The sequence below is a fragment of the Rhipicephalus microplus genome, chromosome 8 (assembly GCF_043290135.1).
Source record: "Rhipicephalus microplus isolate Deutch F79 chromosome 8, USDA_Rmic, whole genome shotgun sequence".
Lineage (NCBI taxonomy): Eukaryota > Metazoa > Arthropoda > Arachnida > Ixodida > Ixodidae > Rhipicephalus > Rhipicephalus microplus.
The window spans coordinates 94262511-94289377 of NC_134707.1; the positions used below are offsets into that span (position 1 = coordinate 94262511).

General features: G+C 48.4%; 1 protein-coding gene across 1 annotated transcript in view; it reads left to right on the forward strand.

Annotated features, from left to right (window-relative positions):
• The window catches only part of LOC142768320 (uncharacterized), an 83815-nt gene extending 60980 nt beyond the window's left edge, over positions 1-22835 (forward strand). The window contains exon 9 of the mRNA XM_075870289.1: positions 22504-22835. Coding sequence (XP_075726404.1) covers positions 22504-22737 — 234 coding nt within the window. The 3' untranslated portion in view covers positions 22738-22835. The remainder of the gene's footprint in view (positions 1-22503) is intronic.
• Positions 22836-26867: the final 4032 nt, after the last annotated feature.

Below are 26867 nucleotides of genomic sequence, written 5' to 3' on the forward strand. Positions count from 1 at the left end.
TGCGAAGCTCTCATAGAAAGGGGAACCATCATCGGGGACAAGAGATGCTCTGGGTTGTAGTTAGCCGTAAAATTATCATGCATAAAATAGGATCATGTCTCGCAGCGCAGGCGAAATTTAACATTGTAGACAGAAGCGTTTGTTCTGTAGTGGCAAGAGAATGTGATTATGATGAAAACGACAACGAAAATGTCGAGCAGGTGGGCGCCCCATGGCCTTCTCACATCCAGTGGAGAAGATGACGTTGGTCATCAAAAAGCTACAATCTACGAATCCAGAATGGTAGAAAAGGCTTGCGCCATGTGAGACCAAACAAAATAAAACAACCCTAACATTTTAGCGTTAACAAATGCGTCGTCATAACCATGAAAACAGATCGTAATAGCCGTACGTCCAGCACATATGACTGCACGTTGAACGCAATACTGTTTACCGTATTACATTACCTGTTTATGCACAGTGCTAGATTCCGTTGCATGAGGAGGAGGAAAGAATTTTATTCAGAGTCTGGTGAGTTTGTGGGGTGGGCATATGGTTCGCCTGGGTTGCGGCCAGAAATCCTTTAACCCTGGCGGCTTCCTCAGCCTCCTGGACAGTCGGCCCAAATATGATTTTCGAGGACGGGGTTGAGCATTGCGGCTTCCCAGTGCGCGCGAAGGCTGCCACCAGAGGCCGCATACTCGTTATGGGCTCTAATCCCTCCACATTCCCAGAACATATATATGCTCCAAAGTGGCTCTGAAGACACAAAACTTGCACCTGTTCGTTTTGTAAATATCGGGATATTGTGGGCATTTAGAGCACGCTTCTTCATCACCTGCACAAAACCATCATCAACTAGTGTTCTCCATATTCATCGTTAGTGGATATGGCTATTGAGTCGGTTCTGCGCCTCGGAGGTGAATGTTTTTGGCCACAACTTCTAGGCCTGATAAGGGCGTGTAAAGGAATCCGTCGCAAGTGGTGAAGGTGCGGGGTAAATGCGTGGGAGTGCAGGGTTGCGATCCGTCCTAGTTTGTAACTGCCGCCATTCGACAGGCTGTATTTTTGTTAATTTTGGGTGAGGGGGTGATAATATGCCCCTCTGTAATATATAATGTTTACTTATGTCATCTTTTCAGGTAATTATGTCTTCCCATACCCACTCGTGTGCCGCGCCATCAACGGTGGAGGATGCTGGGGCGGCACTTGAGATGTTAGCTCGGTCGGTGACTGCTCGAGCTGCGTCATGTACAGCCTCGTTGTTGTAGTCTCCCGTGATGGCGTTAACAGGTGTCCATATAATGTATTTGTGTTGCTTGTTTGATCCCTTCCAAGTAGATTGCACCGTGCCTCTGGTGAAATGCGGCCGTTGGTAAAGTTTTTCACTGCGGTTTGCGAGTCACTGACTATCACGGTTGCATCTGTCTCAGCTACTGCGAGCGCTATGGCTACCTCTTTCGTTGTCTCGGTACATGTGCGTATCGTCGCGCACGTCGTACAGCGTTTTTTGCTGTCGATTGCTGCCGTAAACCCCCGTCTGCACTTGTATCGAGCAACGTCAACGAAAACTGCGTCCTTGTCATTACAAAACTTTTTTGTATTTGCTTTACTACAGTCTCTCGTCTGGCCTTATTGTGTTCGGGGTGCATTTTTTTGGCAAGGGGGCTAACATCAATGTTTTTCTGGGCTCTCTTGGGATGTCTACCTTGACGGCGTGTTTTAAGTGATACGTTACGCCTAGTCGCTCTAAGATATGTATTTCAGCTCGTGTGTTAGAAAGACGTCCCCAATGTGCCATACGGTAGGCGCAATGAGCTCATATATGGTATAGTGCAGGCCAAGTTGAAGATTGACCGTGTTTTGCTGATCGGTAGTCCAATGGCTAGTGTGAATATTTTTCGAATGAGGCAACTTAACTTGGTCTTTTCCGCGACTTGTCATTTCAAGTACGGTGCAGCATATACTATTCTGCTTATCACGAATGCCTGTATGAACCTTATCGTGTTTTATTTCTTCATGCCACTGTGCTTAGTTGCTATTCTTCTTATAAGTCTTATTATTCAGGTTATAGTTGCATCCAGCTGTCTGAGGGTTTCAGTATGGTTTTTACATCGGCTATTTTTAGCTGCATTTCTTCTCTGTGAGCGAGAGCTTTCAGGCAGTTGGCGACCTCTACGAGTCGGTCTGTACGGAAACAGCTCCAATTTTTCCGCAGCACAGGCTAGCCAAGTACCTTTCAGATATCGCTTCACTGTTTTGACTGCTGTTTAAAGCGCTTCTTACATCTGCCAATCACTCCCATTTCTCAGCCATAGGGTGATGTCGCCTGCATATATTAAATGCGAAGCATTTCTTAGCAAACTTCGGTGACTTTGAGCCTGTCCGTCCGTCCGTCCATCCGACCGTCCGTCCGTCCGTCCGTCCATCCGCCCGTCCATCCGTCCGTCCATCCGTCCGTCCATCCGTCCGTCCATCCGTCCGTCCATCCGTCTGTCTGTCTGTCTGTCTGTCTGTCTGTCTGTCTGTCTCTGTCTGTCTCTGTCTGTCTGTCTGTCTGTCTGTCTGTCTGTCTGTTTGTCTGTCTGTCTGTCTGTCTGTCTGTCTGTCTGTCTGTCTGTCTGTCTGTCTGTCTGTCTGTCTAGCCACCTACGACTTTTAGCTCTCCTGGCCGTTTCGATAATGTTAACGATACCAAACTGGGTATGGCAAACAAGACTGTATGGATAAAATATTTGACTAGTCATAACATGAATATCGTCACATGTATGTCATGGATGTCATGATTTACTATTCATGGTCCTGCAGGTCTTGCGGTCGTTTCGTTCACCTGGCATGTCGCAAAACTGGTATAATAACGCATGATCGCATGGCGAACAGAAGCGACAGACCATAAAATAAAAATTATGACTTGTCTGTCATGAAACAACCTGACTACATGCCACGCTCATGATGCGCTCGCGGCCATTTCATTAGCTTCACAAGTAACAAACTCGGTATTACGCGGCGCGAACGAACGACGTAGAATAATGACACGTCCAAACATGATAATCGCAACATGCGTGTCATGTAACAACATGACTACATGCCAGACTCATGAAGCACTCGCAGCCGTTTCGCTTGCTTCACATGCGCAAAATTTGGTATTATGTGACACTAATGAATGACGAAGGTGTGTGGTGCAAACTTGATAATCGTCAGATGCGTGTCATGTGAGAACATGACTACATTCCAAAGTCAAGGCGCTAAAACATTTCGACATGACGCGGTGCGCGTGCTCTCCAGCGTTAATTTTGTCGCGTACCGCTGGCGTTGCCACGCCAGGCGCTGGCCTTGCCATTTACGCGCAGGCGCGCGCCACGCTGCATTGCTTTGACGCATGCACGTTTCAGCGCGTCTGGCGTCCCTCCGTCATGAGTCGTGAAAAAAGCGAGACGCAGTGTTGTCTGGGTAACAAATCGGCGCGAATTGCAGCATGTCGCATTTTGCGACCTTTGCCATCGGGCCGCGCTAACGGACGCTGGTCGCGCCTGGCGTCCTATTATAGAGTGCTCGCGTTTCGCTAACGTAGCGGGACGCGCTTTGTTCTGGACTTGCTGTCAGTGGGCTGGTCTGCAGGAGATTGCCCACTACCTACGGACGCCACTCGTATAGGCAAGTTTGTCCTCGTTTTCGGAGTTTCCAAGATTTTCCTATCAACCCTTTGGTGGCAAGGCTAGGCCTATCTCCTAGGCCAAGCCTGAGACGCGTCGCCGGGCGTCTGGTTTGCGCCTGGTGACCGTGCGCCTTGTTAGGCTGGAGATGGAATACTACGTCGAAGGAGAGACTATAACGGCCGATGATTTTGAAGCGGGAGAGTGGGCTCCAGTGCTGAAGGCACAGCTCCGATTTAAAAAGACTCTGCATGGCTGTCACAGAACGAGCGCTAAAAATGGGCGCGCCGCAAAATTGTCGCGACGAAACGCCGGAGTGACGCCGCGAGGTCAAAAGAAAAAGAAAACAAACATCTAAAGCCTCCTCGGGCGCGCGCTCTCCCCTCGGAAGCGTGGCTTCGCCGACGAACCTCCTCACCCCACATCGGCGGCCGAGCAAGGTCGCAAAATTTCTAGAATGAAAGAGGCGTGGTCACGCCGGGTTTAGTCATCCAATGCGGAGGGCATTCGAACCGTCTGGCCCTCTTCCCAGGCTTCGCTGCGTATCACGCCGACGAAATGACGAGAACCTTCTGGAATCCCGCACGGAAGGTATTTAATCGAGCAGCCGAGACGAGAGATCAGGAGAAGACGGAAGTTAGCGCCAGAGCGCGTAGGGATTCCGCCATGTAGTCGGCGAAAATTTTGTCCGTAGAGACAAAGCAGGAGATGAAGAGGATTTCCACCTGAGGGGTGACGACTCGAGCTACAGGCAAAAGTGTGTGTGTACCGCTATCGAGCGAAGACGCGTGGCGACAGCTGCGTGTGTGGAGCCGACGTGTTCCGGCGAAGAAGTTTGAAGCTTGGAGAGTGGCCTATTGAAGACGGGAGGTTTCCTGGAAGAGAAACTTCGGCGAGGTTTCCTGGAGGAGAAACTTCGAGGGCTGGGGAACGACAACAACGCTGGACTTTGAGTGAGTGATTCTCGGAACAGTATCATCTAGACTTTGGTTCCAAGAACTTTGGACTGAATAGGTTTTCTATCTCTTTAGTCATTAAGTGTCTTGGTTGTTCAATGCATGCGACAGCATTGTAGTGCGTATTGTTGTCTGTGTCCGTTGTTTCAAGTGTGGTTGATTGTACACTGTTGTACGTGGTTTGTTTGGTGACGTATTGTATGTAACTATTGTGGAGTGTGCATTCTTGTGTATTGTTTTCAATCTGCCATTTTCAGAATATAATATTTGTTTTGTTTATCAACTCTCCGCTCTGACTTGTTCTTTGGGCCACAGCCGGCGTCCGCTGGCGCGCCAAAAAGGACCACTTCTAAATTGTTCACGCTTTCGTGGTGCGGTTCGGGGGGCCAATACTTCAGCCCTTGGAATTAGCCCGGCGATCGCCTCCCTAATTAACGGGACCTGTGTTACAATGGCGACAACGCCAAGAGTAAGCCTTGCGAGATGAAGGCCGGCAGCGACGAGCGCAAGACGCACAGAACGCAGCAAGTCAAGCGGGGGAAAGCGCCGGCGTGGAAGAAACGCGGACCGTTTCTCTAGTTGCCAGCCACGGATTTCAAGGTTGTGTACAGGCCCCAGAACTGTGACTTGAGTGTTGTGACAGCTAGAGAGCTCGGATGTGCACTGAGAGCAGCAGCGTGTCTAACGAGTGCAATTGCCGCGGAAGAAGACATTGTGCGGGTTGATGGCACAAACAACACGTTGACGGTGAGCACACCATGCATAAATTGCAGTGGAGCATATGCGATTGCGAAGACGCTGGGTGATCGTGACCTGCCGGTTTTGGCGTTCGCGGTGCCGTTGGAGAACTCCGTTCGGGGAATGATTTATAATGCTTATGATGGATGTCCAGTGGAAGAAGTTCGGGCGGTATTCCTGAAGAAGAATGAAGGCATAGACATTCTGGACGCGAGACCTCTGGGAAAGTCAAAGGCGGTTCAGATTACGTTCGGGGGAAAAGGCATAACCCGACAGGTTACTTACTGGAACTGTCTGTACGCTGTGATCCCGTATAGAAATTTAGTCGAGACTTGCTACAACTGCAGACGAGTTGGACATCGAGCGGACGTTTGCTATTGTCTGAAGAGTAACCTATGTCACCGTTGCGGAAAGGATCCTCCTGCCCCGCTAGAAGAAGACGCACTCACGTGCACGCCGGACTGCATCGTGTGCCATGGTGCGCATTACACAGGGAGCAGGAACTGGAAGTTTCGCCTGACTCGCAAGCCACCGACAGGCCGGCAGCAGAGCATCAAAAGAGAGAACGAAGCTGGACACGATGGACGGTTCTCGAAGGCCATGGAGTGGTCATCGAGGGGTAAAGAAGGCACAAGCAAAAGCAGGGACCGGTCGAGTTCCTTCCCGCCAATGCCAGGGCGCAGGGGCAGCCAAGATGGCGGACGAGTATTCAGTACCAACAGCTACGCACGCGACACCAACAAAAAGGTGAGCTTGTCAGGCACGGCCTCCCAGAACGAAACTGCTCGAGAGAGGGAGTTAGCAGCGTTGGTTCAGAGACAGAAAGATCTGATTAAAAGAACGGAAAACAGAATTGCAGAGATAGAGCGCGCACTTAGAAACGACCAGCGGCAGGGGATACAGGCACCAGCAGTGCAGGGCCTAGGGAAAGTGACGCAAGAGGCGTCTCCTCGCGTACAGGAGAGTGCAGCTATGGAAGTTGAGAATCGGGGGATAGTGAAGAGACCACTGCCGAGGGATGAGGAAGCTAACGCGAAACGATTAGCCGAAACATCACCACTAGACATGCCACAGCCTGTGTTTAAGGTCAATAGTCTTAGGTCGGATGTAACTACACTTGCGGATAAAGTAGGCAAACAAAGAAAAAGACAGAATAGGTTGGAGGCTCGAGTCGAAAAGATCGAAGCCAGATTAGACACAATAGAGGAGCGTCTCGGCATGTTCTCCAGTGAATTTAGGGATCCCGAAACCAAGTCATCGGCATGTTTCAGCAGCTTCATACTCTATAGGAGGCAAGACTGCCTCCCGTGGGCGGCCAAGTTCCATTAGTCAGCCTTGTACCTCATCATGGTGCCTCGCCAGCAAATTGAGGTTTGGCAGTGGAACTGCAGGGGCTTACGTCAAAAGCGACATAACCTGCAGTTGCACGTACAAAATCTGGACCGTAAACCAGACATATTAGCCTTACACGAGGGTAGTGGTTCTGTAAAACTACCGGGATTTAAGGCATTTACAGCGCCAGGAATTGTCTCAAGGGGTGTATCACGCGTCTTCCCAGCCGTGCTAGTCCATCGCAACAACACTGCCATTCAGCATTCCGTAGACAGCAGCAGAGAAGACTATGTCCTGCTAGAGATTTTGCCTAATACAAGTACGAGAAGAGTCTGTTTTTACCTAATGTGTATAGTTCTCCAATAGATAAAGGATTGAGCTTGCCACAACTCCTGATTCAAACTCAACGGTTAGCAGCTCGCGCTCAACTTATAGTGGTTGGAGATTTCAATGCGCCTCACCCGGAGTGGGGTTATATTCGAGCCTGCCCCAAGGGCAATGGGCTTTGGCAAGTTGCCCAGGATCTGCGGTGGACGCTGTTAAACAATCCACTAGATCATACGAGGATAGGCAACAGCATAAGCATGGATACCTCTTCAGACCTTACGCTTTTCAGAGGCATCAGTAATGTAATTTGGATTAACACGGGACAAGCACTAGGAAGTGATCACTATATCTTTTCCACGACGTTCAGCACTGCGAAGCATAAAGACAAAGTGAGGGGGCATAGAATTACAGATTGGAACAGATTAAGGAAAAACAGAGCAGACACTGTGAACGGGAAAATTAATGACCTGGACGCATGGGTAGAGGGTCTCAAGGAGGATGTAAATAATACCACGGTAGAAGTGCCAGTCGAGCAGGAGGAGTTTACCACTGACTCTAGACTATTACACATGTGGGCAGCGCACGCAAGTCTCTTGAGAAGGTGGAAGAAGCAAAAACATAATGGCGTCCTTCGCAGAAGGACTGCCAATGTAGAACGTAAAATCGAAAATTATACAATTGAGTTTCAAGCCAAGCAGTGGGGCCAGATTTGTGATCGCATGAATGGACAGTTTGGATGCAAAAAGACATGGCAGCTGTTAAGGCATCTTTTGGATCCGGCAGCAACAAAATCGGCGCAACGGGGACAAAATACTCGGTTAATGCATCAATATGAAGGCATAATTGGAGAGTTTAAGCAGCAACTCCGGAATCGGTACATAACTGATGGAGTAGACGGTTGCTTACCACACTGCTTGGGGGTGGAAAACTCAGAACTAGATGAAGAGTTCACAATTGCGGAGGTGGAGTTTGCCATGGGGCAGCTGCGTACTACGTCTGCCGCAGGTCCGGATAGGGTTACTAATAAAATGCTGAGAAACCTAGATTTAAAATCGGTCGGGGCGATCACTGGCTTGATAAATGAGTATTGGGTGGCCGGGGAGATACCAGAACAGTGGAAGCATGCTAGTATTATATTTATTCCTTAGCCTGGCAAGAAACTCTGCTTGGAAAACCTGCGCCCTATATCGCTGACATCATGCGTTGGCAAATTGATGAAACACGTGGTTCTCAACAGCCTTCAGAATTATACAGAAGACAAGGCCATTTTTCCCCCAACTATGATAGGTTTCAGGGCCAATTTGTCTACACAGGATGTCATGATAAAGTTGAAACATGATGTAGTCGATCCCGGGCATGGCACGGGCACCAAACTCTATTGGGGCTCGACCTGAATAAAGCTTTCAACAGTGTTTCGCATGAGGCATTATTGAATAACCTATCAGAAATTGGCTCAGGGGTCAGGACATTCCGCAACATCAGATGATTCTTGGAGGGCCGAACCGCAGAAATTTCAATAGGAGATATCAAATCGGACTCATTCGCGTTGGGAGGCAAAGGGACGCCTCAGGGTTCAGTTTTGTTGCCGTTCCTGTTTAACCTCGCCTTAATTGAAATACCACCGAGGCTGGACGAGATACCGGGACTCAAACACACACTTTATGCAGATGATAATATTCTATGGGTAACCAGGGGTAGTGACGCGCATCTCGAAGAAACAATACAACAGGCAGGTAATATTGTCGAAGAGTTGGCAGGGGAGGCGGGACTTTTATGCTCTCAGCCCAAGTCCGAGCTCTTTGTGGTTCGGAACAAACCCAGAGGGCTACATGCAAGACACTATATTCCGCCACCGCCTTTCGAGGTAAAGGTAGGGGGTAGGCTGGTAGCTGAAGCTCAAACGATTAGAATTCTTGGCCTCTATCTGCAAACTAACAGGAAGAATAGGGTGGCCCTTGAAAAACGTAAGGCCACGGTTATTGCTACTGTCAGGCTTATCAGAAGAATTGCTAACCGTAAGAGCGGGGTTTAAGAAAAAGAAATCTGTAAGCTGGTACAGGCGTTTGTGCTCAGCAGGATTACTTACGCGACAACTTATATGAAGTTGGATGCTGCAGAAAAAGGCAAGGCCGAGGCTATGATCCGGCAAGCTTACAAGGCAGCACTTGGGTTGCCTAACAACGCGCCTACAGAAAGGCTGTTAATACTAGGGGTACACAACACTCTGGATGAATTATGGGAGGTGCATCTGGTGATGCAGAACGCTATGCTTTCGACAACTAAATAGGGCAGGATCATATTGGAAATGATTGGCATTGGAGCAGAGGCTCCCACTGGGGACACTAAAATTCAGGTGCGGCGTGAGTTACAAAATGCCCTGTACATAAAACCTTTGCCCAAAAATATGCATCCGATTCACCATACGCAGCGCAGGCAGGCAAGAGCCAGAGCTATACACGTTGAGTATGGCGAGTACAAAGCGGCAGTCTATACAGATGTTGCGGAATATAAAGACAAAAACGCTTTTGTGATTGTGGTGGTGGACAGGCGGGGACGCTTGGTCGCCCCTGGATCGGTCAAAACCCACTCCCCAGAAACTGCAGAAGAAGCGGCAATAGCGCTAGCTATAACTAATTCGCAGTCAGATATGATTTTCAGTAATTCATAGTTAGCCATCCAAAATCTGGCGAGGGGCAGAATATCGGCGACTGCCACACGATTTCTGCATGGGGCCACGGAACGAGAAATTAGAGAACTAGAAATTGTCTGGGTACCAGCACACTCTGGGAACCCTGGGAACGAGGCGGCTCACCTGAATGCTCGAGGTTTCGTCAGCCGGGTAGGTGAGCCGCCAGTTCCGGGGAGGTCCATGAGAGATGGGCTAATGTCCTTTCACGACATAACGAATTGTTATAAACTAGAGCGGAGGTTTCATCCGCCCCCACACAAGCGGTTGACTATGGCGCAGGAATGCGCCTGGAGAAAACTACAGACGCGATCTTTCCCCAACCCTTATGTGTTGAATAAAATGTACCCGGAGGAGATAAAGCCGCAATGCAAATGGTGTTAGGCTGTGGCAACACATGATCACATACTTTGGGAATGTAGCATAGTGCCGTGGCTGGTGGATATTATGCGTGATCCCTCTCTTGAGCACTGGGAGGCCGTGTTGACCAGCTCAGACCCACTCGCACAGTTAAGGGTCGTGGAGTAGGCCACACAGGTCGCCGCCAACCTTGGGTTGATGGCCATCTAACACGGAATCATCCGCAGTTGCTTTCTGACGAAATAAAGTTTTACCATTCATTGCTAACGTAGCGTCGCTGGGCCACCGTGCGCGCCCATTGGAGTATATTGGGCCATTTAAGATGAGCTTACTGTGGTTTTGCTCGCTCCACATATACCTAACTTGTTGTTACGTGACGTCTATGGATGATCATATAACTGACTGGTGCAAACGTGATAATTCTGACACCCGTGATACCACGCTAAAGAAGAATGGCAATTTGGGCTAGTTGGTTTGAATTCATGGTAATAAGGGCTGCAGCGCGAGCGCGAATGCGCTAGAAGAAACAGATGAACGTCGAGGCACAGAAGGCAAAGAGGACAACACGAGTGCTGGCAACACGAGTGCAGCGTCGTGGAATATTCGGCAAGGGACATGTTCGGAAGAAGTTCGCAATTTGTGCGGGATTTTAGCTCCATCCAGAAGACACGCAAAAAGGATGTGCAAGATCATCCGGTCTGAGTGCTAGAGACAAGTGCGCTTCTACAGAGATTGCCTCCGAGTTTCATGCGGCCGGTCCCTCACTGGTCGTCACAGGGAGAGAGCGTACCGACAGTGGTACTACCAGTCTGAGTTAGCAACTGGGACAGCGCTCGTGTTGTCCTCTTTGCCTTCCGTGCCTCGACTTTCGTCTGTTTCTTCTAGCACATTCGTGCTCGCGCTGCAGCCCTTGATACCACGCTAATAGCATGTTCGCGGCCATTTTGCTAGCTCTACCTATACTAAATTTGGTATCATGTGACGTGAATAGATGGCGAAAGTAAACGACATATACAAACATGGTAATCATGAGCGAAATCCATATATGGCATCATTTACATCCACCTCGTAACGTTGTGCTGATAATAAAGGGACATATCAGCATTTCTCATTCGTGCTTCGCATATCATGCATTGCAACTGTACGCGGGATCTGCCAGTTTTTGTATGATTGAGTTATTCAATTGCTTTGAGCTTGCTCAGCAGTTAAACTAGGGCCAGATTGAATAACATAAGCTATATTACCGAGTCTTGTGGCGTACCTTCACTAACCATCTCAATTTTCTCCAAAACTAGGCCCCCTATCATGACCTTTGCCTTCCTTCTCGTCAGGAAATTACTCACGTCATTGTACGTCTGTTGTACCAGGTATAATTACTTACCATTTTTAGCACCGTTGCATGTGTTACGTTATCAAATGACTTCTTCAGGTTTAACCCTAGCATGGCCTTTGTCGCTGCTCCCAGATCTGTAGCAATGCGTCCTGCGTTGAGAGAATCCTTTCGAATCCTATCATTGTGAGTGGGAGCACGTCCCGGTCCCCGAGATAGGTAGTTATCCCCTCCAGAATTACGTGCTCCATGAGTTTCCTCACGTCATATGGGAGAGATATGGGTCTCAACTTCGCTACCTGCAGTCGTTTACTAGCCTTGGGTATAAACATGATTTTTGCCGTCTTTCGTTGTTGTGGAATCTGTTCTGCCTTCCATGATTTCTCAATGAATTCATTTACTTAGCTTTGGACTCATCATTCAAACCACCAAGCGTTTTGTTAGCTATGCCATCTAGTACAGGTGCTGATGTAGTATTGAGTTTTTGCATTGTGGCCCTCACTTCTCCCTCACCGATCTCGTTGTCTAAACCATCATATACCAACCCTTGTAATCAGGCTGTGGAACTGGAAGCGCTTGAGAGATGTATGTTTTCTTGATTTCATTGAGAAAATATTGTGCTTTACCTTAATACGTTTGTATTACTGATTATATTGTGCTTTACGGTCAACCTGCTCTCTTCCGGGTTTAACAAAGGTCTAAGGATGTTCCACGTTTTCACAATTCCTATCTAGTTGTCGATGTCATGCCCTTTTTCCTACCACTGTTGTCTGTACAGCTGCTGGGCGTATTGCTCTATATCCCAATTCAATTTACCTATTTTTCTACGAAGATTCAGGTTGCGTTTCTGTTGTAATTGTGAAGCATTTCTAAGCGAACTTCAGCGACTTTGCGCTTATCTATCTATCTATCTATCTATCTATCTATCTATCTATCTATCTATCTATCTATCTATCTATCTATCTATCTATCTATCTATCTATCTATCTATCTAGCCGCCAACGACTTTTAGCTCTCCTGGCCGTTTTGATAAAGGTATCGGCACCAACCTTGGTATGGCATACCATGACTGTATGGAGAACACCTTTGACAAGTCATAACATGAAAGTCATGATATAAGTCACGAATGTCATGATTTTCATTTCATGGTACTGCCGCTCTTGCGGTGGTTGTGTTCACAAAAAATGCCAAACTGCTATGGTATGACATGATTGCATGGTGAACGCAAGTGAAAGACTAACATTAAAATCATGACACGCCTGACATGGAACAACTATACTGCATGCCACGCTCATGATGCGCTCGTGGCCGTTTCGCTAGCGTCACATATACGAAATTTGGTATTACTGTACGTGAATGGCTGACGAAGGCATGGTACTGGTGCAAACATGATAATCATGAGAGGCGTGTCATTTGACAACATGACTACGTGCTACGCTCATGAGGCGCTCGCGGCCATTTCGCTAGTTTAACAAGTACCAAACTCGCTATTACGCGACGCAAACGGACGACATAAGTAAATGACACAACGAAACATAATAATAACGACATGCGTGTTATGTAACAACATGACTACAAGCCACACTGACGATGTGCTCGTGGCAGCTTCACTAGCTTCACATATTCCAAATTTGGTATAACATGAAATCAGTGAATGAATAAGGTATGTGGCTGGTGCAAACAAGATAATAATGCGATACGTGTCATGTGAGAACATGATTACACACCACAGTCAAGGCGCCAAGACATTTTGACCTGACGTGGTGCGCGTGTTTGCCAGCGTTCATTTTGTTGCGTCACGCTGGCGTTGCCACGTAAGGAGCCGGCCCTGCGATTTACTCGCAGGAGCGCACCGCGCTGCGTTGCTTTGACGCATGCGCGTTTCAGCGTGTCCGGCGTTCCTCCGTCACAAAAAGAGAGAGACGCAGGGTTGTCTGGGTAAGGCATCCGCACAAAAATTCAGCATGTCGCATTTCGCACCGGTTGCCGACAGGCCGCGCCGACGGACGCTGGTGGCGCCTGGCGTCAGACTGTAGAGTGCTCGTGTTTCGCTAAGGTAGCGTGGCTGTGCCCAGATTGTGCGCACGTCGACGCTACGTAGGTGTATATTGGGCACTTCATGATACGCTCGTGGCCGGTTCGCTAGCTCCACATAAACCAAATATGGTGTTACGTGACATCAATAGATAACGGAATGTATGACTGGTGCAAACATCATTATTATTACACGCATGTTATGTAAGAACATCTCAGCATACCACGTTTATAACGTGCTCGCGTCTGCTTCGCTAGCTCCACCTGTACTACATTTGGTATCATGTGACGTGAATAGATGGCGAAGGTAAACGAAAAATGCAAACCTTACTATCATCATAGAACCCATGTACGGCATCATTTACCTCCACCTCTTACCGCTGTGCTGATTTTAAAGTGACATATCGACATTTCTCATTTACGCTTCGCATATCATCGATTCCCACTATATTTGGGATCTGCCACATTTTTTTCAACCTCCATTGTAACCTTTCCTTAGCTATCCACTTGTGGAGAAGCTTATTATCTACAGACTCTAACTGCGCTTCCGGTGGCACCGTTTGCGTAGCTGCCTCCACGTGTCGTTTTGACTTTTCGGTCTTTTCCTCAATACTCTGTATCATTTCGTCGGGCTCGTATCTCACGTTCCTGAACTTGTCCCAGTCGACAAGTTTGAGTTGTCTGCCTTTTAGATGCGGAGCATCTTATACTCGCGCCTTGTAGTGCGCCGTCCGCACCGCTTCTCGAACATTCGACAGCTGACGCGCGCGCATGCGCCGTCGCGCCGTCGCCCACTCTTCCACCATCTGTGCATCCCTTCCTCCTCTACACACCGCGCGCGCTTCACTCCTCCGCCATCTGTGCACCCTTCCTCCTCTACACACCGCGTTCGACATCTACAATTCTCCTGATTCTCCAGTGGACGCGCATGTGGCGTCGCGCTTCGAGAACATTCAACAGCTGACAGTGAATGCGCCGTCGTGCTGTATATATACTCAAGGTCGGCGCTCGCTCGCTCAGTTGCCGCTCGTCGGTTGGTTTGTACGGCGCGTCGACGTCCAAGGTCGCGGTGAAATGAATTCCAACGAATCCACAAACACAATGATCGACGTCCCTTCGACCAGCGCCGCCCTTTCGCATACGTGTGTACGTGTTCACTCATTTAACACCCCCTCCTACAACCACGTTAACCAATTTAGCCATCGACCCAAGTAAGTCGCAATTTAACACCCCATTTCACAACCACGTTAACCAATTTAGCCATCGACCCAAGTAAGTCGCACTTTAACACCCCGTTAACCAATTATATGGTCCGCATCCTCCTCAGTGTTCCCCCGAGGGAAGCTGCGGGCATTTTTTTTCTTCCGTGGCCCTATTTTCACCGTTATTTTAAGTATAAATGACCACGTCCCAAGTCATGTTGCGTGTTGGTTCACTGCGTCTCCAGTATGTTTTTGGCAAACGTCAAATTTGGCGTGGTATCCACGCAAATGCTAGTACCTGTACTCGTAGGAATCGATAAATCGGTCAGAAGCATCACGTCCTCCTCCTTCGCGTCCAACCACCTTCAGCCAAGCTCACCTGGAAGAATACCGCGGTGCCACGTATGCCGCTCGGTCCTTTTTAGCTTTGGGATCCTCCTACAGCCTGTGCTGGGGGAGACGCGGTATTGATAGTCTTGGGTCTGGACCTCGATGTGGACCTCGATCTGGATCTCGACTTAAATGTGGTGGTAGAGGACGTAGAGCGGCTTTTGTTTTGTGCTTGAAGCTTGGCGAAGGCTTCCGGTCCAGATGAGTCCCGCGTACGATTTTCCGAACGTTGACTCGAGTCGCCCCATCCTTGCCTGTGTAGTGCTTTCGCTTCCGTCTCATAGCGCATCGCTTCTTCTTCCTCTCGTTGGGCTCGTTCCCAACAGCATCGTTTCACCAGGTATGGTATCTTGCATTGCAATAGTGGGCTTTGCAATAGTGATGCGCTGTCGGGTTGTCTTTGCCGCACAGCTGGCACTTCACTTCGCACTTGTGGTGTTGCGGTGAGTTCTCAGCCCCGCATTTTCTGCATAATCTGCTATTCGGGCTCGGGCAGATGTTATCTCCGTGACCAAGGCGTGTACATTGGTAGCACACGTCTATTTTCTTGCGGTATAGTGAGCACTTGGCCAGTGCTCTTCCGTATATCATATAACATAAAACGCGACGCCCATCAAAAAGGACGATGACCTTCGTCGTGCTTCCCATCCTCTTGGCCATGAGGACTGTCGGATTTCTTGGTGTTACTAGGATTTCAGCAGTCTCTCTTGAAGACACGTCCAGCGTTACTCCTCGGATCACCGCTTAGATCTTCCGGAGCTGACTCGTATGCGTTGGCTTTGAATTCCTTGTCTACAATCTTCAGTTGAGCGATGTTTCTGTATTTTTCGGCGTGCTCTTTCGATAGCCTGCTGATCACTAGAATGCTCTGTTTATAGCCAGCACACACCGCGTCTTCTTCCGATTCCTTCATGGGTATTTCGGCGGCGTTGGCGATGCAGCATTCTAGACGATTGATCCCGTAGTCAGTGACCTTGAGGCTGTCACGTGGGTGCACAATTATCTTGCACTCTTCTTTTGGCAGACGGGCATCCTGCTTGTAGCCTCAATTTCTCTTCCTCTCTGCCCTTTCCTCCACCAAATACTGACCACGTTCTCGCTTGAGAAGTGCATTTGTTGGTCCTTGGCTTCATGCATTGTGGCTTATTTGTTGGATCCTTTTCTTGCGTTTACAACGCGCAACCTGCTTCATTCTCATACTCTTGTTGCGTGGTATCCTCGTCGTCCACGCTCATCGTAGCCATCCTGTGGCAATAATCCGAGAAGACGTCGCCTTAGAGGGGCTCAAGTCGCCATCGTCGGTGGGCTAGGCCAAGTGCATCATGCACAGCAGCAGAAGGCAACGGCGTCGTGCGTTCGGCGGCGTTACACCTAAGTGATCAATTTGCCGAAAACTAACCAGCCACCTACTTGGAAGCGGTATCACGGGGTTTCGTGGAACTTCTATTTCATCTCTGTAAATAGACGTACTTCAATAATTAGAATCACGCTGTGAATCGCTCAAGCCCTGTGGAGCTGACACGACATGCGTGTCTGCCCTCCATGGTCCTGCCGTCTTCCGTTGAGCAATAAAACACAAATGAAAGCGAATATCCCTTGTCGACTGTATGGAATACGTGGGTTTTCAAGTTTTAAAAATATGAACTTATTTTCATTTCAATAAATTGATATGTGTAAGCAAAATCTCGCTGAGACTGCATCACAAAGACTTCTGCATAAAAGATAACACATGAAAATGATCAAAATACACAATAATATCCACACCTTGTCGTCATACTTGTGCAAGTGTCTGAAAAAACGAGCTCATTTTCGTTATATAAATAATATACGTCATAGCACCTAATATTTTAGCGTGAACAAATGTGTCGTAATAATCATAAAAAGATGAATGACAGTTTGCAATAATCTTGCATCAGGCACATAAGGGTTCACGTCAAGCGCATTAATATTTACCATATTACATTGCCTTGTTATGCACAGGGCTCGACTCCATTGCATGATAAAACTAATGAAAGGGAATATCATATTGTGTTGAGTGTATTCAATATGCGTGCTTTTGAGTTTATATGTGGCAGCACAATCTCACTGAGCCTGCATCAGAAAGACTTCTGTGTGGAAGATTACAGACAAATTAATGAAAATGCACATTAATATCTACACTTCATTGCCGTAATTGTGTAAGTGTTTCAATCGGTGTAACCTCTTTTCGAATGTATGTTTTCGTGTACTAGACACAGATGTGAGGAGTCTGTAGTATTAGTGGCGGTATACTTGGATGAGGTGTGCAAAGAACGTTGCGCCGTGGCCGCATCAACGTAAAGAACAATGTACAAATGCTCTTAATTTCTTCCTACTTTACTCTTTCGTATACTATTGAATGCTCCAAGTTATTATCAACTTCATATGTGCATGTTGGAACACGGTTTATCCCCTTCAGGCGCAACGTCCACATTTGTGGACGCCAAGTTCACACCTAGGTGTTTCGAAAATAGGTCTTGAATCTCGCGCGCAAACAATGCTCCCGCAACCTCTGCATCTTGCTGCAAGGACGCGTGGTGCCATCTCTTGCACCTGGTTCAAAATAACATCGTAAACAAAAGTCAAAATGGACGCCTCCACTTTCTATGGCGGGACGCGTAAGTGGCTCTGATGTTTTTATCGTTTACTTCGTACCTTTTTAGCTGGCGTGAAATTTTGCATTTGTCAGTAATAACTAAGATATCCCGCATGCCTTTTAACAATATTTTGGCAATAGGAAATCATTTGTAATGACAGAAAGGTTCAGCTAAATTTCGCGTCCACGAACGTGGACACTGCGCTTCAGTGCCTCCTTTGTTGAAAGGCTGCTATTTCTCTGTGTTTCACTTCCGGCAGCATCAAATGATGTTTACGTTAATAATTTTTGTCACCAGGAGTTCAAGATCATGCATCGAGACGACAAAAAGTCGACGGTGAAACAGCAGAAGACGTCCTTAAAAAATAGCCAATGGAGATGTTTCCGATGGAGACATTTCGGACGACGAAAAGGAGGAAGAGAATGAAGAGAACACAAAATTACGTTTTGTTTGAAAAACCATTAGCCTTTTAGTTAAGATCCTGCCGCCCGGTTCTTGGCCGATCCCCCTTTGTGGGTGTGCGCCAGACTATCAAGGATCATCATCATCATCAGCTGAGCGTCAACAAGCCCCAGAAAAATCGTGGGCGACCAAGCAGTGAGAACCCCCAGGTGATGAAAAGGAAGGCACCCAATGCGTCACCCCTGCCAGTGAGCACTCTTCGCTATGACGGCATCCAGCACTGGCCACAGCAAATGAACATACCCAACGCACAACGCTGCAGGAGGGATGGATGCTCATCCAAGAGCCGCGTCCGCTGCAGGAAGTGTGACATTTTTCTTTGCCTGACATCGCAGAATGACTGCTTCTCCTCTTTCACACTAAATAGACTTTTTCTGGTAACTTCTCTCAACATTACTTTGAAAGAAGTTATTTTGAATTTAAATGGAAAGCGTGTTTTCTTCTTTGTCGCTTTTCACTAATATTACTGCTTTGAGGCGCAATGTCCACAAATGTGGACGCTGAGCAAAAATTGAACCAATAAACATATTTTGCATTTGTTTCGAGTTTCTTACTTTAAAAGGCTTAAATATTGAAATTATGAACAAAAAAAATTTTTCACGTTGCCAGATTTAATTCGCGCCTGAAGGGGATATTGACTTCATGAAATTCGCAATCTGGGGAGTTATATTCCCGTCATTTCCACTATTGCGAGCACACAGGTTGAGTCATACGTACATGGGCAGAAGGTATCGACAATTAGGCATTATTATTATTGCGCAATTAGTATGGAATTTCACACACACGCAAGCAGCACACTACGCAAGTCCTCAGATTCCGCATTGTAGGTGTGAAGTTGTTTCTCCTGCCCGCGTGCGGTCACTCAACTGGTGCATTCACCTGGAGAACCAACACGTGCGCACCAAAAATTTTGCGAAGTGCTTTTTCGGCTCTTGTTCTGAGGAAATATTGAAGGTAGCGAATTCAGACTTACCGTTGAAACAATAAGTGTACAAAGGGATCAAAGGTGAAGATACATAAAATGGACTCCAATAATCATGAAGGTTTTCTGTTATCCGATTCAACGCAACGGTCTTGTTCTAACCCTGAACCAGGTAGACTAACCTCTTTTTTTTTCCTAGGAAATACTTTTGGTCTTCATAAATGTTTTCGCAAGGCAGTATCGCACAGCTATCTCGGCAAACACCACATACTGCATTTGCGTGGACCGAGCTCTACAAAAGTTAGAATATGAAATATGGTTAAGCATACGATGCTTACTATGTTGTATATTGAAGGCCTTGTAAAAGAGACGAGGTATTAAAACAGCCAGGCAAATTTGCACTGAACGCTGCCACACAAATTCACTATAGAGAATAGGCAAAACGAGCCTTCAGTTCGCTGTTCTTGTTCTTCGAAAAATGATGCCACGTTCTCTCAGCGTTCAAATATTCCCGCAGTGAAAGTCAAGCAATGCCCCTCCAACACGATATTTTCCAAAGGAATACCCATTGTACACACATTCATTCGCAGGACCCGCAACGCACAAGGCCTGGGCAAGCACTCTTCTTTCCACTGGCAACTCTTAAGGATGGACTTCGGTGCTTCTATTGACCCCGATGGGGCAGTAGGGGGTGTTTCTTACTGTCGCTGCACCTCACCTTGACAACAGAAAGCTGTAGCTTTCAGGCTGATTTTGGAGGCCCTACCCCGACTATTTTCTCAGGAGTGGGCAGAGCTATAGTGAATATTCAAAGCTATTTTGGCACCAATTTCATGCTTGACAATTTAGGTGGTGGCTAAGGAAAGACTTCAGAATTCTTGACACCGCCAAGCGTTGAGGTAAGCCTACTCAAGCCTAGCTAGAGTGCCACCTCGAAGCCCACCGCTTCACCGCAGTGCGTCTCCTGGCTGCCCAGTGCATTGAAGTACCCTGCGGAAAGACTGGAAGTGTCGACCAAAGAATTATGGAAACATTCGTAGCAGACAGCACGCTTCCACGACCGGAAGCACCACCACGTGGCATTAAGCCGCGCCGCTGTGACCAAAGCTACGCTTACCTGCATGTGACTTCACCTGCTACCAAACTCACCACAACAGAAGCAGACAGTGCTTCGCCACTTCGTCACCACCGTAACGCTTAAGCAACACGTCGTTCTTGTCGCTTGCAAACTCACATGAACACCATGAGCCTCCTTCCTTATACTGTGCTCGGTTTCTGCCCTAGCCTCACAATGCAAGACAGCCACAACTCATTCACTTTCTCAGACGCGAAGGCTCTCCAGAGTCACGATCTCATAAGCCCTTTCTTCAGGTCTCTCATTCGGCTGTTCTCACTTAACTTGCGGGCCTTATTCCCGGGCTCAACTCTTAAAATATGGTCTCTTCATCATTACAGAAGATACCGCCGAGCTCATTGTTGGCAATCCTTCATCATACTCTCTTGGCTGTGGTGATACATTCTAAGGTGCAGTATTGTTAATTTCTTTGTTTTGAAACCCATTCTCCACTGATTTGCCGAAATGGTAGAAACATCTCTAGCCTAAAACAAGCTTTGTTTGCGAATAGCTTTTTTTGGGTCACGTGAGGTAGCAAAGCACCATTGAGCATACTTCGCAGCGTGGCCCACGTGAAGGCGGCCAGTGTCTTCGGCTCGGCGGCCTAATCAGTCGATCTCTTCATCGGCCAAAAGGCCCGCCACAAGAAACCTCACCCCACGTTTGTGGTCTTCTTCAGCTCAAACCTGTTCCTGTCGTCTCGCATCTCCACGAGTTGGGGTTGGTCTACCAATGCAATTGTTGGAACGTACACTATCGACGAGCTTTCGGTTCGGGCTGAGCGGACTAGCTTGCTAGCTTGCGTTGGAGCGTGGTGCGCGGATATGCGTGATCGCGATCTCCTCAGCCGAATCGACGCTTTAGTCAACTGAAGTCTCATTTCCAGCTTGCCTACGCTTATGTCAAATCTGAACGAGACATGATTGACATGCTCATACCCGTCGGTCATACAAGACTGCCCTTAGGATATCCTCCAACACGTCAACGAAACGCCTCTTCCACCTAGAGGTATACAGAGGCGCGGTTTGGTTGAACCTGATGGCAGCTCTCATGACAACACCTTTTTCGTTTGTCGATTGTTCTTCCATCGACCACAATAATACCTCTGTTATTTACCGAACAAATTTTCACTACCGCACGCCCCTCTGGCAGTTGTTTAAATATATCCGCTACCCAGGTACAGGCTACCGGGCTAGCATACTGCCAACGTCAATGCTTGTGGCCTTAATTCGTAAGAAATATTACCACCCATCCGTCATTTTGTCGACGCGGCTGGTTGCACCTCGCCCGGCAGTGCACGTGGCATCACCGCCACGTTGCCCTCCTTGCGACTGCCCGCGAAGCTAAGTGTCATAGCCATCACTGTCCACATAACCTGCTACATTGAGGTAGAGGAGGTTGCCGTCGCCCCAACTGCTACGTCTGCCGAAGCCGCCGTGGTGCTCAGCGGTACTCATCTCATGATCTGGAGCTTTGCGCGAGGCCTTGTCTCGCTTACCCCCCTGCGGTTCTTCGACTTGAGCTTCCTTCGAGATGCAATTCTCAAGGCTTCCCCAACCTAGCAAAGGGCTTCTCTGAGTCGTACGCACCAGTGCCGGAGCACCTGACCACACCAAACCACCTCCCACATTTACCTGTTTTCCCGTACCATGCGGGCGAAAACTGCATCACTGCGGCCCGCTAACTCAAGTGAGTCTTCAGGGCGACTGTTCACTTTCTCAGGGTTCCGCTTATGCTGTCACTCGCGTTTCTGCTGTGGGCGCAGGCCTCCTTCTTGGAGATTTTTCCCCAGCACGAACCCAATAGGCTACATGGGTTTCTCGTTGTCTGTGGTGCCACGAACGTCTCTTTGTGCTATTGTAGCAGCACCCTCACACAACGTGGACGCAAGCACATTTGCCTAAGCCATCATCTGACTTGAAAAACAAGCGCAGCTAGTCCAGCGCTCAGACTGGTGCGCCATCTTTAGTTTCTGCATTTATTCACACGGGGACTATATGATCTACATGTAAGCAGCTTCGCAGCCGAACAACACGAGCACTTTTAGCACAGCATCATGCAGAAGAGCAAAGAGGGACACATGAACAAAGTGTTTATTTTAGGGTCATGTAGCTTCTAAATACTTTCTTGTGAGTATTTCCGCGCGGCTTCTGTCTTGCTGCAATAGGATACCGTGAGTACCAACGTGAAATGCAATTCACCGGTAAAAAATTTCAATACACACTCTCTGCATTACGTTGTTACGCTTTCCGCTACATTGCAAACGAGTTTAGGCTTCGGAATAGAGCTAAACGCAATCTTCGAACATGTCAATGTTTTCTTTGTTCCTTTTTGAATGTTTTTCTTTTCAAAGTCTTTTCACCATTATTGTGACACCTGACATGATTTTTCTTTCTGTTTCAGGCATGTGTTGCAAAGCAGTCTAACTTTGACTTAAATTTCGTTCTGGCTGCCTACGAAGTGGATTTCGACTCCTTGGGAACATGTACGGAACTGGGTTTCTTACCTCTTGACGGCACGTATCCCCTCACGCGACATACGAAGAAGTTGTCGAATAAGTTGCTGGCTAAATTCGGCTATACTTTGCCCGATAATAAGTTTTTGTTGACCTGCAGATTCTCAAACTTTAGAGTATGAACTAAAAAATAAAAAACCCTCTTCAACTGAGTACTGATTGTTTCATACTTCTTGCATCATCTTTGTCCAATGCAAATAAAAACCGCACTCAATATTTTTGTCTTTGACTAGTGTTATGCATGACGCAATTATTTCTTGGTGTGCAGAGTGCAGTTCGTTGCCTGCAGCAAACAATCTTCATCTGCCCCGGCGATGCTGTGCTGGTCACACTGCAAGCGATGTGCCGAGGTACCCGGGAAAATGCTCCAAAATACATAGCGGCGCGTTTAGCATCACGTTAAATGCGAGGACGTTGTCGAATCGCTTGCTTACTGCATTCAGCAATAATTCGGTCAATAATATTGTCACGGGGTCGTGACGTGGCCGAAGACAGGAGACTTCGTGTTGGGATTTAACTGTTTATTTGGGCGAAGCTGTGCCCGGTAGAAGGAAAGTCCAATTACAGCAGCAGTCTCGCACAGATAGCAGTCTCGGACTGATAGCGGCGAACAGAGCGTCGGCCTTCGATCAACAACTACTGACAAGTGGCGAAGCGCGTCGGCATTTATATTGCCATCGAATGTTCTAGCGTAATTGCTGGCGGTGGCGTAGGTTCCAGAACAATCTGTACCGTTCGCACAGTGGGCGTGATCTTATCGAAATGATCTACTACAGTGCGGAACCTTCCGGAAAACTGCAGGCGCGGTTTGTGCTGAAAATCGTGTGGTGTTTTGGGACGAAAACGAAAACTTGGGAAATGGAACGTGGCATTGCCCCCCTCTGAAAAAAGGCATCGTCCCGATGCTTTAACTAAAGATGAAGGTACAATAATAATGCAAGAAAGTACAATGAATTAATTATGATGAAACAGTAATACAAAAGAAACACTGTTTAAGTTTGTTAACGCGCATGAAACGGCTTGAGGCGCGCGACATGCACGACTTCAGGTCGCGATCGGCGTCGTTGAGAGTTCGTGATGCCGTCGGGGACAACCTCGTAATTAAGTGGGCCGAGACGTCGAACCACCCTGTACTGTTCGAAGTAGCGTCGCAGGAGCTTTTCACTTAGTCCACGTCGGCGTATCGGCGTCCACACCCAAACACGTTCGCCGGGCTGGTATTCCACGAAGCGTCGCCGAAGGTTGTAACGGTGGCTGTCTATCGTCTGTTGATTCTTGATACGGAGACGCGCAAGTTGTCGGGCTTCTTCGGCACGTTGAAGGTACTCGCTCACATCGAGGCTTTCTTCGTCGGTGACGTTGGGTAACATGGCATCGAGCGTCGTTGCCGGGCTCCTTCCGTAGACCAATTTGTATGGAGATATCTGTGTCGTCTCCTGCACCGCCGTGTTGTATGCGAAGGTCACATACGGAAGAATGGCGTCCCATGTCTTGTGTTCGACATCGACGTACATTGACAGCATGTCGGCGATCGTCTTGTTAAGCCGCTCGGTGAGGCCGTTGGTCTGTGGGTGGTACGCTGTCGTCCGGCAGTGGTTTGTTTGGCTGTATGCCAAGATCGCTTGAGTTAAGTCGGCAGTGAATGCCGTTCCTCTGTCGGTGATAAGGACCTCCGGAGCGCCGTGACGTAGGACGATATTTTCGACGAAGAACTTAGCTACCTCGGATGCACTGCCTTTTGGCAGGGCTTTTGTCTCGGTGTAGCGGGTGAGGTAGTCGGTAGCTACCACGATCCACTTGTTTCCGAAAGCCGACGTTGGGAACGGCCCTAGTAGGTCCATATCAATCTGCTGGAAAGGTCGACAAGGTGGATCAATTGGCTGCAGAAGTCCCGCTGGCCTTGTCGGCGGTGTCTTGCGTCACTGACAGTCCCGGCATGTCCTCACATAACGAGTGACGTCGGTGGTAAGACGTGGCCAGTAGTACCTTTCTTGTATCCTCGCGAGCGTGCGAGAAACACCGAGGTTCCCTGCCGTCGGATCGTCGTGTAGGGCCTGCAGGAGTTCTGGTCGCAGAGCTGAAGGCACCACAAGGAGGTACTTAGCTCGAAGCGGTGAAAAGTTTTTCTTTTGTAGAAGACCGTTTCGTAGGAAGAACGACGCAAGTGCGCGCTTGAATACCTTCGGGACTTCGTCGGTGCTGCCTTCGAGGTATTCTATTAGGGCCTTAAGTTCCGGGTCGGCCCGCTGTCGTTTAGCGAAGTCGTCTGTAGTTATCGTTCCCAAGAAGTAGTCGTCATCCGGGTCATCAGGTAGCGGTTGGTCGACAGGCGCACGAGAGAGACAGTCGGCGTCGGAGTGTTTTTTGCCGGACTTGTAAATGACAGTAATGTCATATTCTTGAAGTCTCAGGCTCCATCGTGCGAGGTGACCTGAAGGGTCCTTCAAGGTGGCTAGCCAACATAAGGCGTGGTGGTCGCTCACAACTTTAAAGAGCCTGCCGTAGAGGTAGAGTCGAAATTTCGACGTAGCCCACATGATGGCGAGGTACTCCTTTTCTGTTGTGGAATAATTTGCTTCTGCTTTGGATAGCGATCGGCTGGCGTAACCAAAACCCTTTCAAGTCCGTCAGCCCTCTGCACAAGAACGGGGCCAAGACCTACGCTGCTTGCGTCAGTATGTATTTCTGTCTCGGCGAATTCGTCGAAATGGGCAAGTAACGGAGGCGTCTGGAGGCGATGTTTAAGCTCCTGGAAAGCGTGTTCCTGTGGCGTTTCCCACTTGAATTCCACGTCGGCCTTGGTAAGGTTAGTGAGAGGATCGGCGGTGCGGGCGAAGTTTTTCACGAACCGCCTATAATAGGCGCACAGGCCCAGAAATCGGCGCACGGCCTTCTTGTCAGTGGGCGGCGGGAAGTTGGCGATGGCGGCTGTTTTCCGCGGATCAGGACGAACTCCAGACTTGCTGATAACATGCCCCAGAAACAAGAGCTCCTCATACGCAAATCTGCACTTTTCTGGCTTCAGTGTGAGTCCGGACGTCTTGATGGCTTGAAGTACAGCTTCAAGGCGCCGAAGATGCTCGTCGAAACTCGAGGAAAACACGACGACGTCGTCCAAGTACACAAGGCAAGTCTGCCACTTCAATCCTGCCAGTACTGTATCCATAACGCGTTGAAAAGTTGCAGGTGCTGAGCAAAGGCCGAAGGGCATCACCTTAAACTCGAAGAGGCCGTCCGGTGTTACAAACGCCGTCTTCTCTCGGTCTCTTTCGTCGACTTCGATTTGCCAATAGCCAGTCTTGAGGTCCATTGACGAAAAGTACTTGGCGTTATGGAGCCGATTAAGTGCGTCGTCTATTCGTGGGAGAGGATACACGTCCTTTCTTGTGATTTTGTTCAGGCGGCGATAATCGACGCAGAAACGTAAGGTCCCATCCTTTTTCTTCACTAACACCACGGGGGACGCCCATGGGCCCTTGGACGGCTGGATAATGTCATCCCGCAGCATTTCATCAACTTGTCTCTTCATGGCCTCACGTTCTCGCGTCGAAACCCTGTACGGACTCTGACGGAGTGGTCTGGCATTTTCTTCGGTTATGATGCGATGTTTTGTGATTGGGGTCTGCCGAATTTTCGATGACGACGAAAAGCAATCTTCGTATTGCAGGAGCAGGGCCTTGAGCTGTGCTTGCTTATCGTTCGGAAGTCTGGGATTGACGTCGAAAGCTATGGGAGGGGCTTGGTTCCTCTGAGCAGGTTCCGCAGAATCGGCGAGGGCGAAAGCACTGGTGGCTTCGACAATTTCTTCGATGTATGCGACCGTTGTTCCTTTGTTCACATGTTTGTACTCATTGCTGAAGTTCGTGAGCATAACCGTTGCTTTGCCTCCCCGCAGCTCTGCAATTCCTCTTGCGACGCAAATATTTCGGGTGACCAACAGATGCTGACTGCCTTCAACGACGCCTTCCAAGTCAGGTGATTTAGGAGCACCGACTGAAATAATGACGCTTGAGCGAGGCGGAATGGTGACTTGTTCTTCCAGCACATTCAAGGCATGGTGTCCTGACGGCGTGCGCGGCGGTAGTGCTTCTTCTGTGGATAACGTTATCGACTTTGTTTTTAGGTTAATAACAGCCCCATGGAGGCATAAGAAGTCCATGCCAAGGATGACATCTCTCGAGCAACGCTGTAGGACTACGAAGTCTGTAGGATAAATACGGCCGTTAATGGTGACTCTCGCTGTGCAGATTCC